The 15,174-nt window shown below is 36.0% G+C and overlaps 1 protein-coding gene across 1 annotated transcript; it reads left to right on the forward strand.

Annotated features, from left to right (window-relative positions):
* Positions 1-8,111: 8,111 nt before the first annotated feature.
* Positions 8,112-8,522, forward strand: LOC107871806 (craniofacial development protein 2-like). Its single transcript, XM_016718687.2, has one exon. The coding sequence runs from the start codon at positions 8,112-8,114 to the stop codon at positions 8,520-8,522; it is 411 nt and encodes a 136-aa protein (XP_016574173.2).
* Positions 8,523-15,174: the final 6,652 nt, after the last annotated feature.

The raw sequence follows: 15,174 nt of genomic DNA on the forward strand, positions 1-15,174 counted from the left end.
TGAATACAACCTTTCATCCCCTGATAGATGGTTAGTGTAAGAGGACAATTCTAGTGCCTGAGGATATGCTCCAAAACTATTTTATAGATTTCAGAGGATAGTGAAATCAACAGTTAGCATTGGCAGAGTTTACCTACAACAACGTCTATCATTAAAGTATAGACATGGCACTTTATGAGGTTTTGTATGGTACGAGATATTGTTCTTCAATTTAATTATTTGAAAATTCTGAGGTAAGACCTCGTGGTATTGATTTGATTGAAGATTCATTGGATAGAGTCACAGTAATTAAAGATAGGTTGAGAGAAAACTAGAGTTGGCAGAAGGCCAACACCATTTTAGGATCCGTTCCTTGAGATTCAAAGTTCTTGAATATGTGTTCCTTCATATTTTTCCAATAAGGGGTGTTATGAGGTTCGGATGGAAGGGTAAGCTCAGCCGTCGATACATTGGTCCTTTTATGATTCACAGTACATTTTGTGAGGTGGCCTATGAATTGGCCTTGCCTCCAGATTTTAATGTTGTTTATCTGGTTATCCATATTTCTATGATGCGAAAGTATATTGCTAATTTGCCTCATATTCTTAGGTGGGATTTAGTGCAACTAGATGAGTAGTTGACCTTTGAGGAGGAGCCCGTGCATCTTTAGACTAGTTATGTAAGAAAGTTATATACTAGAGAGATTCTTGTAGTTAAGATTCAGTGAAAGCACAACACAGTGGAGGAGGCAACTTCGGTGTGACAACCCCCATTTTCGGACAAGGATTAAAATCGTTGTTTTTAGTTATATAGACTAGAACCCAATGATTCTATGTCTATATATGTGTGATGATCAGTTATATAGTGTTAAAATATCCTTTTATATCAGTTGAGGTCATAAAAATCTCCTAACTCAAAGACGAGTGGAGAATGCTCCTATCGATTAAGTTCTAGTGAACATTTCAGCTTGGGTCAAATTTAGACCACCATTACTCCTTGTACACAATGAATTGTGTATACTACTGTATATCAAATAAAACGTGCTTGAATCTTCTTTCCAATGCATTTTATTTCACCTTAATCCGATATCGGAGCAAAAAGTTATACTCATTTTACTTCAGCATATTTGTCATTCAACAAAGGGAAGACCTGAGTTGATAGGCCATTTCCTAAGTGACAACCTATGATCCACGTTGTCACCCCAAACCAGTGAGATATTATTTTAAGCTACCAAGTGATGACCTAAGTTGATAGGCCATCACCTATGTGACGACCAATCAGCCCAAGTCGTCACCCTTTACCCAAAACATACAAAAATCAGCTTCCAAGTGACGACCAGAGTTGATAGGCCATCACCTAATTGACAACCTATTAGGCCAAGTCGTCACCCAAGACCAGCAACTCAAAAAATTAGCATATGAGTGATGACTTGGTGTGATAGGTCATCACTTGATCGATGACCTATCAACTAAGGACGTCACCCTTGAAATTCAGAAATTTCTATTTGAATTCAAAGGGGTATTTTTGTCTTTTCCCTCAACTCTCATGACATAAATTATCAAAATCACGTATTTAGTTATCATAAAGTAGTTTTGAAAACCCCTAATCCTCTATATTCACAAGAACAAGATTACGGTTTCCCCTTAAGTCCATCTTCCAAGTACTTCAAGAAACCATTACATTTTACTCAAGATAGCCAAGAATTCAAAGTTTTCAATCCAAGAACTTCAAGAAATGTCCTCGAGAGTATTCCCGCTGCTTCCAAAGTATACTCGTTCCATCAAATCAGGCGATGCAACGTTTGCAGGGTTATGAACAAGGATTCTTCCTTCATCCTTGTGCCCAAAGCTAGTTTTTAATGTTTAATTTACATGATTTACAAATAAGGTTTATACCCAATTGTTATTATTTCATGTTTATGAAGTTACAAATGATGTGATGTTTCTCAGTTTTCACATGTTCATACGTTTGGCTTGGTTTTTACATATATTGATAATTGAACTTTATGTTTGCTAAAGAATCTTGAAATTTTTATTATTGAACATGAACCTTGTGATGTTTTGACTTGAATAATAGTATGGGTTTTGAAGCCCTAGTTTTGAATATTTATATTTCAAGAAATTGTGTTTTTAAGCACTCTATGATTACTATATCTTCAGACTTTTAAACAGTATTTGATCTTTTGATCCTTAGCTTAGATATGGAATCCACAATGCTGCTTTATTACAGTTCAGAAAAAAATTAGTTTTGATTACAACTTTAAACAGACAGATGCATAACTGGTGTTCATTATAAACCTTTATGCTAGTTTTAAAGAGGATTTCCTACAGAATGAGCATACATATTAAGGGAGTAGTATTTTGCACTAAGTGGAAAGTTTAGGTTCAGCGTATCTTACTTCCCTAGAACTATGAGCCAACATAGTTATAGATTTAGATTATTCCCATTTCTTTATGGATGAAAGATATAGATTGTCATAACTTACCTTAGGTTATACTCCTTAGCAAAAGTATGACACCTCTCCCCAATGTAAGGTTTTCTCCCTAGGTTAACATGTCGTTGGACATCATGATTGCTCACATGGTGTATGTCGATTAGAGTACCTCCCTAGGCCTAAGTCCTAAAACAGAATAATAAAACAATTTTTAGAAATTAAGTGTAAAGGCTTACAATTTTACTCAGATATTGTTTTACATAAGACATTAGCTATGCGATTTTCAGCTTTTAGTTTACAGATGGTAAATGTGAGCCATTTAACACTTAACCTACATGATTGAAAACGGTTTTGAATTCAGTCCTACTTATTCCACTAATGGAAACAGTAAATGTACAACTTTTAGAACTAAGTGTTATGGCTCACAAGATTTATACAGTATGCTTTATTATTCATGATTTATGATTTTCAGCTTTCAGTTATTCAATCCAATGTGTGTCATTTACATTTAGCATTCATTTATTTTTTAAGTTTATATAAACATTGAGATATTGTTTTTCTTATCCATTCCCCCACATGCTCAGTACATTCTTAAAGTACTGATCCACATATACATCTATGTGTTACATTGTCTCATAATGTAGTTATCAGTTTAGTTACAGTCCATATATCACGATCAGACAGTTGCAGATTCCAGACAACAGATGATGAGTCCTCCCACTTCTGGGACTTCAGTCAGATATTATCTATGTACTTTATTTTTTTTACATATGTGTATTGATTCGTGGTAGTTGGAGGTATGTACCACCTATCTATAGTCAGTACAGTAGAGGCTACATAGACTATTAGCAGAGCTAATTTATATGATTCTAGTTTTGTCAGAGCTAATTTATATGATTCTAGTTTTGTTTTGTATAAGTAGAGTTCTAATTATTTTTATATAGCTTTGTATTGATCAAATTCAGAAAAGATTAATCTTTCACATATTTCTTTCATATTTATGTATTTTAACCAGTTGCTCATCATTTATGCCAGTAAAAGGGTTAACTTTGGATCAAGTGTGGTCCTAAGCACTATGTGATTACTAGGGGGTAGTCTCGGGTCGTTACAAACTTGATATCAAAGTGATGTTTAAGTATCCTAGGGTATCTGCAAAGTCGTGTCTAGTAGAGTCTTACAGAATGGTATGGAGAGGTCTGCACAATTCTTTGAGAAGCGACAGGACATTTAAGAAAAGTTTTCTTTCTCTCATACTATATATCATGCAATAAAGTTGTTCCCTCAAAAACTTTTGTTTATTTGTGTGTTACTCCATAATTCTCCGTCTATGAATTATTCTTGCGATAACATTATTTGTAAGTTCCAATTACTCCCAAGATATTGTTCTCAGATTTACTATCTATAACTTCAGAAGTCATACAAGGGGCTTGAGAGGAGCTCTCTAGTGTGTTAAAAGTTCCTCAAGTTGAAAGTATGTCCTCATCCATATGATTTGTATATTTAAGATATAATATGTTATAAATTCATATTCCTAATTAACCACTTTTATCAAGATAGTTCTCATGAGAGGTGATAGTATGAACCCAAAGTGTTAAATAAAGTTTGCATTGAGGGATGTTATGACCTTGGGTTTTATGATTCATAAATAGTAATCCCTTCTTATAATTGTAAGTATGGGTTTAAAAGTGTAGTGACAAGAAAGATTGTTATGGCGATTAATCGAATGTATATAGATGAACTTTTGCATGTGATCGAGTTAGTAAATAGGTGATGTGCCCTTGTGTTTTAGTTTAGTGGAAGGTAGAAAAGGAGTTTAGGTAGAGCTTCCAGAGATATTGATGTAATTAGGCGTATAGATACGTAAATAGTCGTGAGGTGTAGAAGGAGGGTATTCTAGCTAATTTTAATAAGAAATACTATATGATTACGATAGATTATCATTGTTATGACGTTCTAGTGGGATATTGTCTCTTGATGCTTTATTTTATAGCTTCCAAGTTAGAATATTATTGTGAGGTTGTGTTGTTCATCATGCCTAGCACTAGACACTAAGTTGGAACAGTAGATGATCATCCAGGTAAAAATAATGATTGCGTAGTTAGTGATGCTAGTTATATGGAAGTGATATAGCAGGCTTGAAAAGTGTATGCAAGAGTTTAAGTTCATGTATTCATAATTAAGTATGATGTAGAGGTGTGCCTAAGGTTATATGGGTTGTATAATTTTTAAAGTTTATTAAGTGTTGTGTGTGGTTAATAGTACACTTGAGTGATTAGGTGGAAGAAGGCAAGCTATAGTGTACATGATGTTCGTATTAGATAAGTTGAGGAGTTATGAATAGTTGGTGGTGAGAACTTTAAGTATGATTTTGATTCTTATGTCTTAGGAAGGATAGAATTTTGAGATACAATCTTGATACGATATGATTATGCATTTAGTGAGTCAAGTTTGTTTGTCGAGTTAATATAATGTAAGTCTATGATGTTCAAGTGTAATAGTAGTTCTCATGGTTTCAGGAAAATATAATTTTAGTGATGTGATATTTATATATTATGATGAAGTCCGTATGGTAGTTAACGATTTGGGGATATCCATGTTATATGTTAGAATCTATGTTTGAATCTTTGAAGGTTGAGCTAATGGAAAGAGAAGTTGAAACAATGTTAAGATTCCTTATTGAGCTATCTTATTCAGATCATGCCTAAGGTTCTTTTCTCCCTAAAATCATTATAACTTTATATAAAAAGATTTGAAGAAATACTCCAGTTGAGTATGTGCTTTCAGTATGAGTTAGTTTATATAGCTAGTAATTCCAATTAGCAGTCAAACAAATAAGTTCCTATGGTTTCCATCTCTAGTCTGACTAACCGTTGTTACATGAATTTGGCTATTCCATGAGGTAAAATATTCGCAATCATGAAAATTATGAACTCAGCTCAGTTCATGCATCATGCATCAGTTTTAGATTCAGCTATTTAGTCATGATCAGTTTAAAAGTGTTCAGTGTATAACCTCAGTTTTTCAAGTATTCTATCTCAGAAATTGTAATACGTTTATACGACCTTGGTCTCGTTACATCATGAGTTGTTCTTACATTATGTACTTAGTGATGTAGTGAAGCCTTTTTCCTTTGATTCGTATACGTGTCGTATTGAGTGACAATTCCTAAATGATAATTACATACTTTATTCTATCCCTAGTAACTATTGGAATATTAATGTATCCGTTAGCACTTCACAGTTCTATATTAATGATTTTATCATGTAAATTTCATGTGAGTTCTAAACTCCCAGCATCAATTAGTTCCTTATAGTCAGTAAGTCAAGTCAACTCAGAAATCAACTTCATGATAGACTTTAAAGTTTCAGCTTAGTTATATCCATTATTAGCATATATGCTATGTCTACATTATTCCATACTTTTAATTCTACAATAAGTTCCTACCCATCATTACAGGACGAATTATTCCAATGGGGAGATAATGTAACAACCACTATTTTCGGACTTGGATTCAAATCATTGTTATTAGGTATACAGACCAGAACCCAGTGATTCTATGTCTATATATGTGTGATTATCAATTCAATAGTGTTAAAATACCCTTTTATATCAGTCAAGGTCATAAGAATCTACAACTCAAAAATGAGTTTAGAATGTTCCTATTGATTAAGTTGTAATAAATATTTAAGCTGGGGTCAAATTTAGACGATCATTAATCATTGTACATGATGAATTACATATCCTACTATATATCAAATGAAAGGTCTTTGAATTTATTTCCAACACATTTTGTTTCACCTAAATCTGTTTTCGGAGCAAGAAGTTATACTCATTTTACCTCAGCATGTTTGTCTGTCAACAAAGTGACGACCTGAGTTGATTGGCCATTAGCTAACTGATGACCTATCAGCCAAGCCGTCACCCCAACCCGGCGAACCATTATTTTTTGTTTCCAAGTGATGACCTGAGTTGATAGGTAGTCACCTAAGTGATGACCTATCAGCCCAAGTCATCACCCTTAACCCGAAACTCACAAAAATCAGCTTCTAAGCAACGACCTAAGTGGAGAGGCCATCACCTATGTGATGACCTACCAGCCCAAGTCATCACCCAAGACCAACAACTCATAAAATCAACTTCTGAGTGATGACTTGGTGTGATAGTTTATCACTTGGTCAACGACCTATCAACCAAGATTGTCACCCTTGAAATTTAGAAATTTCTATTTGAATCCGTAGGGGTATTTTAGTCTTTTCCCTCAAATCCCATGACTTCAATTATGAAAATCATGTACTAAGCCATCATAAATCAGTTTTGAAAACCCCTAATCCACTTTATTCACAAGTGCAATATTAGGGTTTTTCCTAAAGTCCATCTTCCAAGAACATCAAGAATCCATTACATTCACTTCAAGATAGTCAAGAAATAAAACTTTCCAATCCAAGAACTTCAAGAAAAGTCCTCAAGAATATTCCCAAGGCTTCCAAAGTCAACTTTTTCCATCAAATCACTCTAAGCAAGGCATGTGGGGTTATGAACAAGGATATATCTTTTATCTTTGTGCTTAAAACTAGTTTTCAAAGTTTAATTTACATGATTTGCAAATACAGTTTGTACCTAATTTTAATTAGTTGGAGACTTTACAATGTTCACGACCTTCTCCAACGTTCACGACCCTACTAACCCCTAACGTTCACTGACCACCATCGGGCGGCAAACACCGGAGACAACGTAGGCACACTGGACATAGGTAAGGGCAATCTCTTCCCGGATCTCCCTATCCCCCTTCTCTAACCCCTCTTTCCCCTTCTATTCTTTTCACTACTATTGTAGGTGTAACTAGGGCCTCCTCCGGCTTGACTTTTTGGCTGTGGCAAAGTGTAAGGGGATAGCACCTGTCAAAGTAGGTGGGTACAAAGATGCCGACGATCAGATTCTGGAATGAACTAGACGCATGAGTGGAAATTCAGCGATGCTCCGACAACTAATTTTGACATCAATGCTGTCTTAACTAGTAGCACGCAGGCATACCGGTGATATTTTTACTTTAATATTTAGTCACTTCTTTTTAGTTTTGGTTTCTTTGAACTATTTTGTTTATTTTGTTGTTTATTTTGTTTATTTTGTTGCTTGTTTCCATCTTATTTGTCCTTGTTTTTGCTCTTTTTCTGGTTTCTTATTTGTCTCCTCTCTATTTCTTGTAGCTTGTTTATTTTCTCTGTATGTGCTTAGTTTTGGCTTCCTGTAAGTACTTTGAGGACTGGATGCAGTGCTTTTTAGTGATTTGTGTGGTGTGCATTTTGGCTGCTAAGTCGGGTAGTGTTTTGTGTGCATGCTTTTTTTTATTTTTATTTTTGTAAGGTTGTTTTGTCCATTGGGTTATTGTCTTAGGGCATTATTTTTGGTGTATTGGGTGTTGAGTAGTGGCTTGATGGGTAAATGGTGGAATAGGGTCAGATTCGAGGGGGTTGAGGGTGAGGGCAAGGTAGGTGGGGGGTATAGGCCAAGTATTAGGGTTGGGTTAGGAAGGAGTGGTAGAGGGAGGTGAGAGATGAGAGAAGATAGGTTGTGGGTAGGGTTGTGGAATATTGGCACCCTTTAGGGTATGTTCGTAGAGTTGATAAAGATTCTTAAGAAGAGGAGAGTGAATATTGCGTGTGTTCAGGAGACTAGGTGGGTAGGATCTTAGGCTAGAGATATGGATGGGTACAAGCTTTGGTACTCGAGCAGGGATAGGAGTCGAAATGAAGTCAGTATCATAATGGATGAGAAGCTTAAAGGTCAGGTTGTGGAGGTTATAAGGGTCAGTAATGGGGTGATGAAGATTAAGTTGGTCTTGCGTCGTTTTAAATTGCATGCATGTAGTGTTTACGCACTGCAAGTGGGCTTGGAAGAGGAGGTGAAGGCAAGATTTTGGGAAGATTTGGATGAGGTGGTGAGAGGCGTGCCTAGCGGTGAGAAGATCATCATTGCAGGGGACTTTAATGGGTATATTGGGGTTCTACCTAGAGGCTATGATGATGTGCATGGTGGTTTTGTCTTGGAGTTAGAAATGGCGAGGGAGCAGCCTTGTTGGATTTTACTAGGGCCTTTAAGCTGGTGGTTGTGAACTCGAGTTTTTTGATGAAGGAGGATCACCTGATTACCTTCCGCAGCACAAAAGCAAAGACTTAAATTAAATTTAGCTACTTAGAAAGGGGGATAGGGTGCTATGTAAGGACTGTAAGGTTATTCTGAGAGAGCACCTCTCAACCCAACATAGGTTGTTAGTGATGGACTTGTCAATCAAGAAGACGAAGAAGAGATAGGTCTGGGAGGGTCTATCTAGAATTAAGTGGGGTAGGTTGATACCAGAAAGTGCACAAGAAATAGGGAAAAAGGTGGCGGTTATGGGGGCATGAGAGTGTAGGGGGGACGTGGATGCTATAAGGGATAGGGGAAAAGGTGGAGGGTATAAGGGAATGTGAGGTTGTCTTGTTCATCATGCCTAGCATTTTTCTTTAAGTAAAGTTTCATCTTAAAGAAGAGTAAGGGATGACCTCCCATGTGAGTTTGTATTGTTCATCATAGCTAGGTTGATGATGCATGTACAACAGATAGAGGTGGATAAGATAAGGAAGAGAGATAGAGTGGGGGTAACAAGAGACCTATATCTAAGCAGCATGAGTATAGTCAGGCTAGGTCAATCTGAGCAGCATGAGTATAGTTAGACTAGGTCCCATGGAGGGAACCGTCAACAGTTCCAGAGTCGTTCGTCTATGCCAGAACCTTCATCAGCTAGTGCTTCCACGCCTAGTGGAAGGCAGGAGCAAGGGAATAGGTCTTCTATGTCTAGGTCACAGAATAGTGTAGGTAACAAAACCCGCTATCCTCTTTATACTAAGTGTGGTAGAGATCATCCAGGTGAGTGTGTAGCAGATTAGAGAGGTTATTTTAGTTATGGCAAGATTGGCCACAGACTTAGTGTAATGCCCCGATTATCTGAACCAAAATGCTACACGGTGCTCATAACCCCAAAGGACCACAAGCTAACCCATGACTGATATCTGTACCTATGCACTACATAATATATAAATATAAATGAGGAAAAATGAACTGAAAGGACCTAAGGTTCAATACTAAACATAATTCGAATAATAACACTGTCTTAATAAAGTGGTATCACAGTACCAAAACAAAACTAAAATACAAAAGTCTGAATCTAGTCTGTAATCTAGTCTGCGTCTAGCCTAAAAGCCTCTGCAGTTTAAATAATATAAATAAAGAAATGATGGGACATGTCCTCAACTAACTCCAACTAATGAACTAATCAATGAGAAGATAGAGAAATAATTATGTCCTTGAAGGATGAGGACTCACTTATAACTCTGACTGTTGAAATCTGCAATGCCACTATTCCTATGGAACTTGTGCCTCTGAACCTATAGCGTAAAATAAAGCCCCATAGTGCGAATGCATCAGTACATCTGAAAGTACTAAGTAAACGAGTGTGGTAGGCTCAATGCAATGGTTTTATATGCATGAACAATGCTGACTGATATGAATGTATGAATACATACATGTTTAAGGAAGTATAAATGAACTCATGGTGATACTGACTACTGAGTCAGAATGCTAACAACATGGGTTTACTAATACTGAGATACAGAAAAGATGAATGACTATTTCTGACATTTTGAATTATGAAGAACTGGTCTAATTGACTGTGTCTAACAGTCCTGAAAATGAATACTGATAACGTAAGCTATGACGACTAGTATAATTGATATAACTTTGATGATCATCCTAACTGATCTAACTGATACTGAACAACAGTATCTGACAGTCTAAATCTTCTAATAATGATTAAGAGTTACTAAGCTTGAGGTCAGTCCTAACTAACATGTGATCTCTGCAACGGATATTTAGAATACTCAATTGAATCTCAGACTGAGATCAAGCCTATCTGATGGGTGACCTCTCTAAGTACTGATGCTGAGTAACTTTATGTTAGACCAAGCCTATCTAGCAGGTGGTCTACGAATCTGTGGAACTATCAGAGTTCTTTACTGAGATTAATGACTGTATCTGACCGTCCTAATTTTTGAGTTATACTCTGAAGACTGATGTTAAAACTACAACTGTGGGAGTTCTCACTTAACCGACATGCCTCGAGTCTAAACTGGTGGGGACCAACTTGAAACCCCAGCTGGAAAGATGTTAATACCGTGCCATGGGTAAAGACCTCTATGGTCAAGCCTCTCTAACGGGTGACCCTCAAGTGGGAGTCAGCCTAAGGCAATGTGGACTCCTGCAGGTAGTCAAGCCTTTATCTGACGGGTGACTCCTCATCCTGCACTAGCTATGCAGTTCTAGAGTACAAGTATTGTTACTAACGACTCCAGTTCTCTAATAGGGAAATCATTGTCCTGCATTCGCTCGATGCTAGTTCCTACTCCCCACTTAAAGACTCTGAACTGATCCTTAAATAAACTTAGACTGAACTGAATATTGTTACTGATTATCTTACTTGACTGATCTAAAAGAGTTCACTTGGTTCCGTTATCTTATGGAATACGTCTGAATTCTACTTTTTGTCTAAATACTATAGAGTTCTGTAACTCACTGATCTTTACTAGAATCTAATCCAAATACTGAGTACTACTGAGATCTGAACTGAGTGTTGAGCTTGAATAGATTGAATACTGAGTATTACTGAATTTTCTTAACATCTATACTGAGAGAATTCTACAAATCATAGAACGATTAAGATTCTCTTGAACTAACTTGACTCTAGGCACACAACTATATTTTTTTCGGGTACAAGTATCCCCAGGACTTGATGGAAGGAAACTGACACACATGATACTTCTTGATCATAGGAATAACATCCACAATTCATAATACCATAAGTAGGTGATTTCATACTACACATAATTCTCAACACCTTCTACATGAAAGGGAATACATATAACATCGGTATGCGTGCATACCTCAATATCATAGACATTCCATATCACAATGACAACTCCTAACAACAACACATATCAATAACATAGAATTCATGTGGAACATAAGGAATAGAACATGGACTTGTCATTTAAGAACTATTAAGTCATAAAAACATGGATTTTATAATTCTTGGCATTTGATCAAACACCTTACATGCATAACTTTGGGCATTGGTGTACTTATCAATTTAACAATCATAATCCATCCAAAATTCATGGGTTTTAACTAACCTACTCATATGCTTCATGAAAAACACATCAAGATACAACCTTGAATCCAAACAACAATCATCAATATGAATATAGTCATAACACAACAAGGAAATCATAATTTATAATTTTAAACATTATTCTTGAGCTCCATGGATGAAAGGGATCCGTGGATAAACACTACGCATACCTTAGTGATTGAATCTTGAAAGAGATCTAATGTTTCTTGAAGGTTCTTGAGGAAATCCTTAGGCTTGTTCTTGATTTTTTTCTTGACTAAGGTTTAACCCCTTTGGGATATAATGTTCTTTTTCTTGAGGAGATGATCTTGAGAGGAAACCCTAATCTTGTGGTTGAGTGTATATGAGAGAATTTTTGAGTTTTTTAACTAAATAAAAATAGGAGAAAGTTACGTCCCTTAAGGGTTTTAAGTCGTGGAAAGTGGATAAAAAGGACCAAAATACCCTTACTAAACCGCTGCCCAATTGCTGAAAATCTAAGGCTGACGACATTTGTGATAAGCCATCAGACTTATGATAAGTAGTCACAAATGTCGTCATTGAGAGGCTGAATTGATGGATTTCTGCCTAAGGCTGACGACATTTGTGATAAGTCATCACAATTGTGATAACTTATCACAAAATTTCATCACTGGGAGGGGGGTGGATTTCTGCCTAAGGCTAATGACATTTGTGATAAGTCGTCACACTTGTGATAACTTATCACAAAATGTCGTCAGTCAGTTTTCTAGGCTGACATGCTGGAGTAAAATGGGCATAACTCTTTACATCAATATCGGATTTAGGCAAAATTGATACCGTTGGAAACATAATACAAAGTTATTTTATTTGATATATAATGCGTCCTCTAGTTTGACATATACAAGGAGTTATAGTCGATTTAAGTTGTCTTATGTTTTGACGCTCACTAAAACTTGAACTATAGGAAAGATTTCAACTTGTCCTTCAGTTAGGGGACCTCTATGTTCTAAATTCATGCTAAAATAGATTCCCAAACTACATAATTGATTATCCCACTAAATTTACATAGGATTCAAGGCTTTGGAACATCTACGCATATGAATGATGGATTTTTATTCTAGTCTGAAATGTGGGGTGTTACATTATCTCCCCCTTGGAATTATTTGTCCTGGAATGTTGAGTGATAAGTTACAAGTACTTATTAACCAAACTAATTAAGGGATGTGAATATCTAAAACATGACTATATGACCGAAATTACTGACATGCTGAATTTTCCACCAGAGTATGCATTCATAGATGAAGCATAGACTACCCGGATGAGACTATTGATAAGCTGAATCCTCATGACGGATAAGCATATATGATGCATGGATACTTGACTGAGTTTTTCTCTTGAAGGTATGACTAAATACACTGATAAGATAAACTTTCTCTACTGAACATACATATCTAATGCATGGAGGTCTGATGAACTTACTCTTGAAAGCATGACTAACTGTACAATGATAACTGATGCTAACTTGTAATAGGAATCTATGCATGAAACTGAATGGGTTTACAGAATTGATAACTTCGGGGAGTTGTAGAGAATCTCCCCTTTGGGATACTATGTCCCTCTAAAAATACATACATCATTGGAATACTTGATGAATACTGAGGCGGTGCACAAGGCATCTATGAATTGGATCATATCTAAACATCTGAGAGCTGAAGATAATGAATGATGCATGAACTGAATTATACTTGCAACTACTAAGCTACTCTATCTTGGAATAGTTACCTTACTAAGATGTCTGATAGTATGACTAGATTGAAAGATGTGAAAACAAACTATACGAATCTGATTTTTTGACTTCTAAATGGAACTACTGGCTTTACTGACTAACTCAAGCTGAAAACTTAAGCTTAACTAAAGCATTGCTTCTGCATTCTTTCAACTAAACCATTCACCTTAGCCTCAAGTCATCATCATAAGTCTGGGAACACTTTACTAAACTCTGAACTGAACTACAATAAATCTACTCTAGGGTCTGCATTACAATAATGTACATAAATGATAACACATCCTGCAAGACTGCACCTGAAAGTATAAATCTCACTGCTAATACTATCCCTTGGGATACAACTCTTAACTTCCATTAGTCTCCGTAATCATCAAACTTAAATTCTTGCATGCACTGTTCAGGCCTACTGAAATCTCTAGAATATATCTAGCCACTTACACATAAACATAACACCCGCTACTGTCATGGGTTGCAAATATCACATCTTTTAACTTACATCCAGAACTTCATACTTAGTTTAAAATCCACCAAATTAAATTATTCAATTATTCAAGCTTAGTCTCTAAAGCATAATGTGAATATCCATAATTCTTTAATAAATATGCTACTCTCATCCTAGCTTTCAAATGTTACCTCTCTAAAACTTATATTTTCTCCACACCATGAGAACTACAACTATGGCTCCATCAACAACAAATATAACTCTTGATCACTAAACTTAAACTCTTGCACATATTGGTTCAAGCCTACTAATTCACCTTTTATACAACTAACCGTCCATGGAACATACTCTTCCCAACTTTATATAACACTATCCCCAAACTATTTGAGGGGATGGTCTGAGAAAGCTTTATCAGTAGGACTTTGGGCCTCACTACTTCTTCTATCTTAAGAGTAAGGTAAACCTGACATTAATGGAACATGATAAGAATCCACATAATTTTCTAAGAGAACCTTTCTATAGCACAATCTGAGACATGAAAGAAGGAAAACTATGCCTCCTACACATAAATTTGGTGCGCAACCGCCCATGTATGAAACTCTACTAGATATGGCTTTCAGACTTTCTAGGACACTATTGAACCTTAGGCTTTTATACCAAGTTTGTAATGCCTTGATTATCTGAACTAGAACCCTACACGATGGTCATGACCTCGAAGGACCACAAGCTAACCCATGACTGATATTTGTATCTGTACACTGCATAACATATAAATCTAAATATATAAAGATGAACTAAAAGGCCATAGGGTTCAATACTGAACAAAATCTGAATAATAACACTGTCTGAATAAAGTGGTGTCACAATACCAGAACAAAACCAAAATACTAAAGACTACATCTAGTCTATAATCTAATATGCGTCTAGTCTAAAAGCCTCTACTATCTGAATAATCTGAATAAGGAGCTGATGGACATTTCCCCAACTAAATTTGATTAATGAACTAATCAATGAGAAGATAGAGAAATAATAATGTCCTCGAAGGATGAGGACTTACTTCTAACTCTGACTTCTGAAATCTGCAATGCAACTACTACTCTAGAACTCATGCCTCTGAACCTATGGTGTAAAATAAAACACCATAGCAGAAATGTGTCAATACATATGAAAGTACTGAGTATATGAGTGAGGTAAGGTAAATGCAAAGGGTTTATATGTATAAACAATACTGACTGGTATGAATGTGAGAACACATACATTCATAAGTAACTATAACTGAACTCTTGGTGATACTGACTACGTAGTTGGAATGATGACAACATGAGTTTACTAATACTGAGATACTGAATAGC

The sequence above is a fragment of the Capsicum annuum genome, chromosome 5, assembly GCF_002878395.1.
Source record: "Capsicum annuum cultivar UCD-10X-F1 chromosome 5, UCD10Xv1.1, whole genome shotgun sequence".
Taxonomy (NCBI): Eukaryota; Viridiplantae; Streptophyta; class Magnoliopsida; order Solanales; family Solanaceae; genus Capsicum; species Capsicum annuum.

What these genes read in the sequence shown, in the direction of transcription:
- LOC107871806 (XM_016718687.2), top strand. Translation starts at nt 8,112, where the DNA reads ATGGATGGGTACAAGCTTTGGTACTCGAGCAGGGATAGGAGTCGAAAT.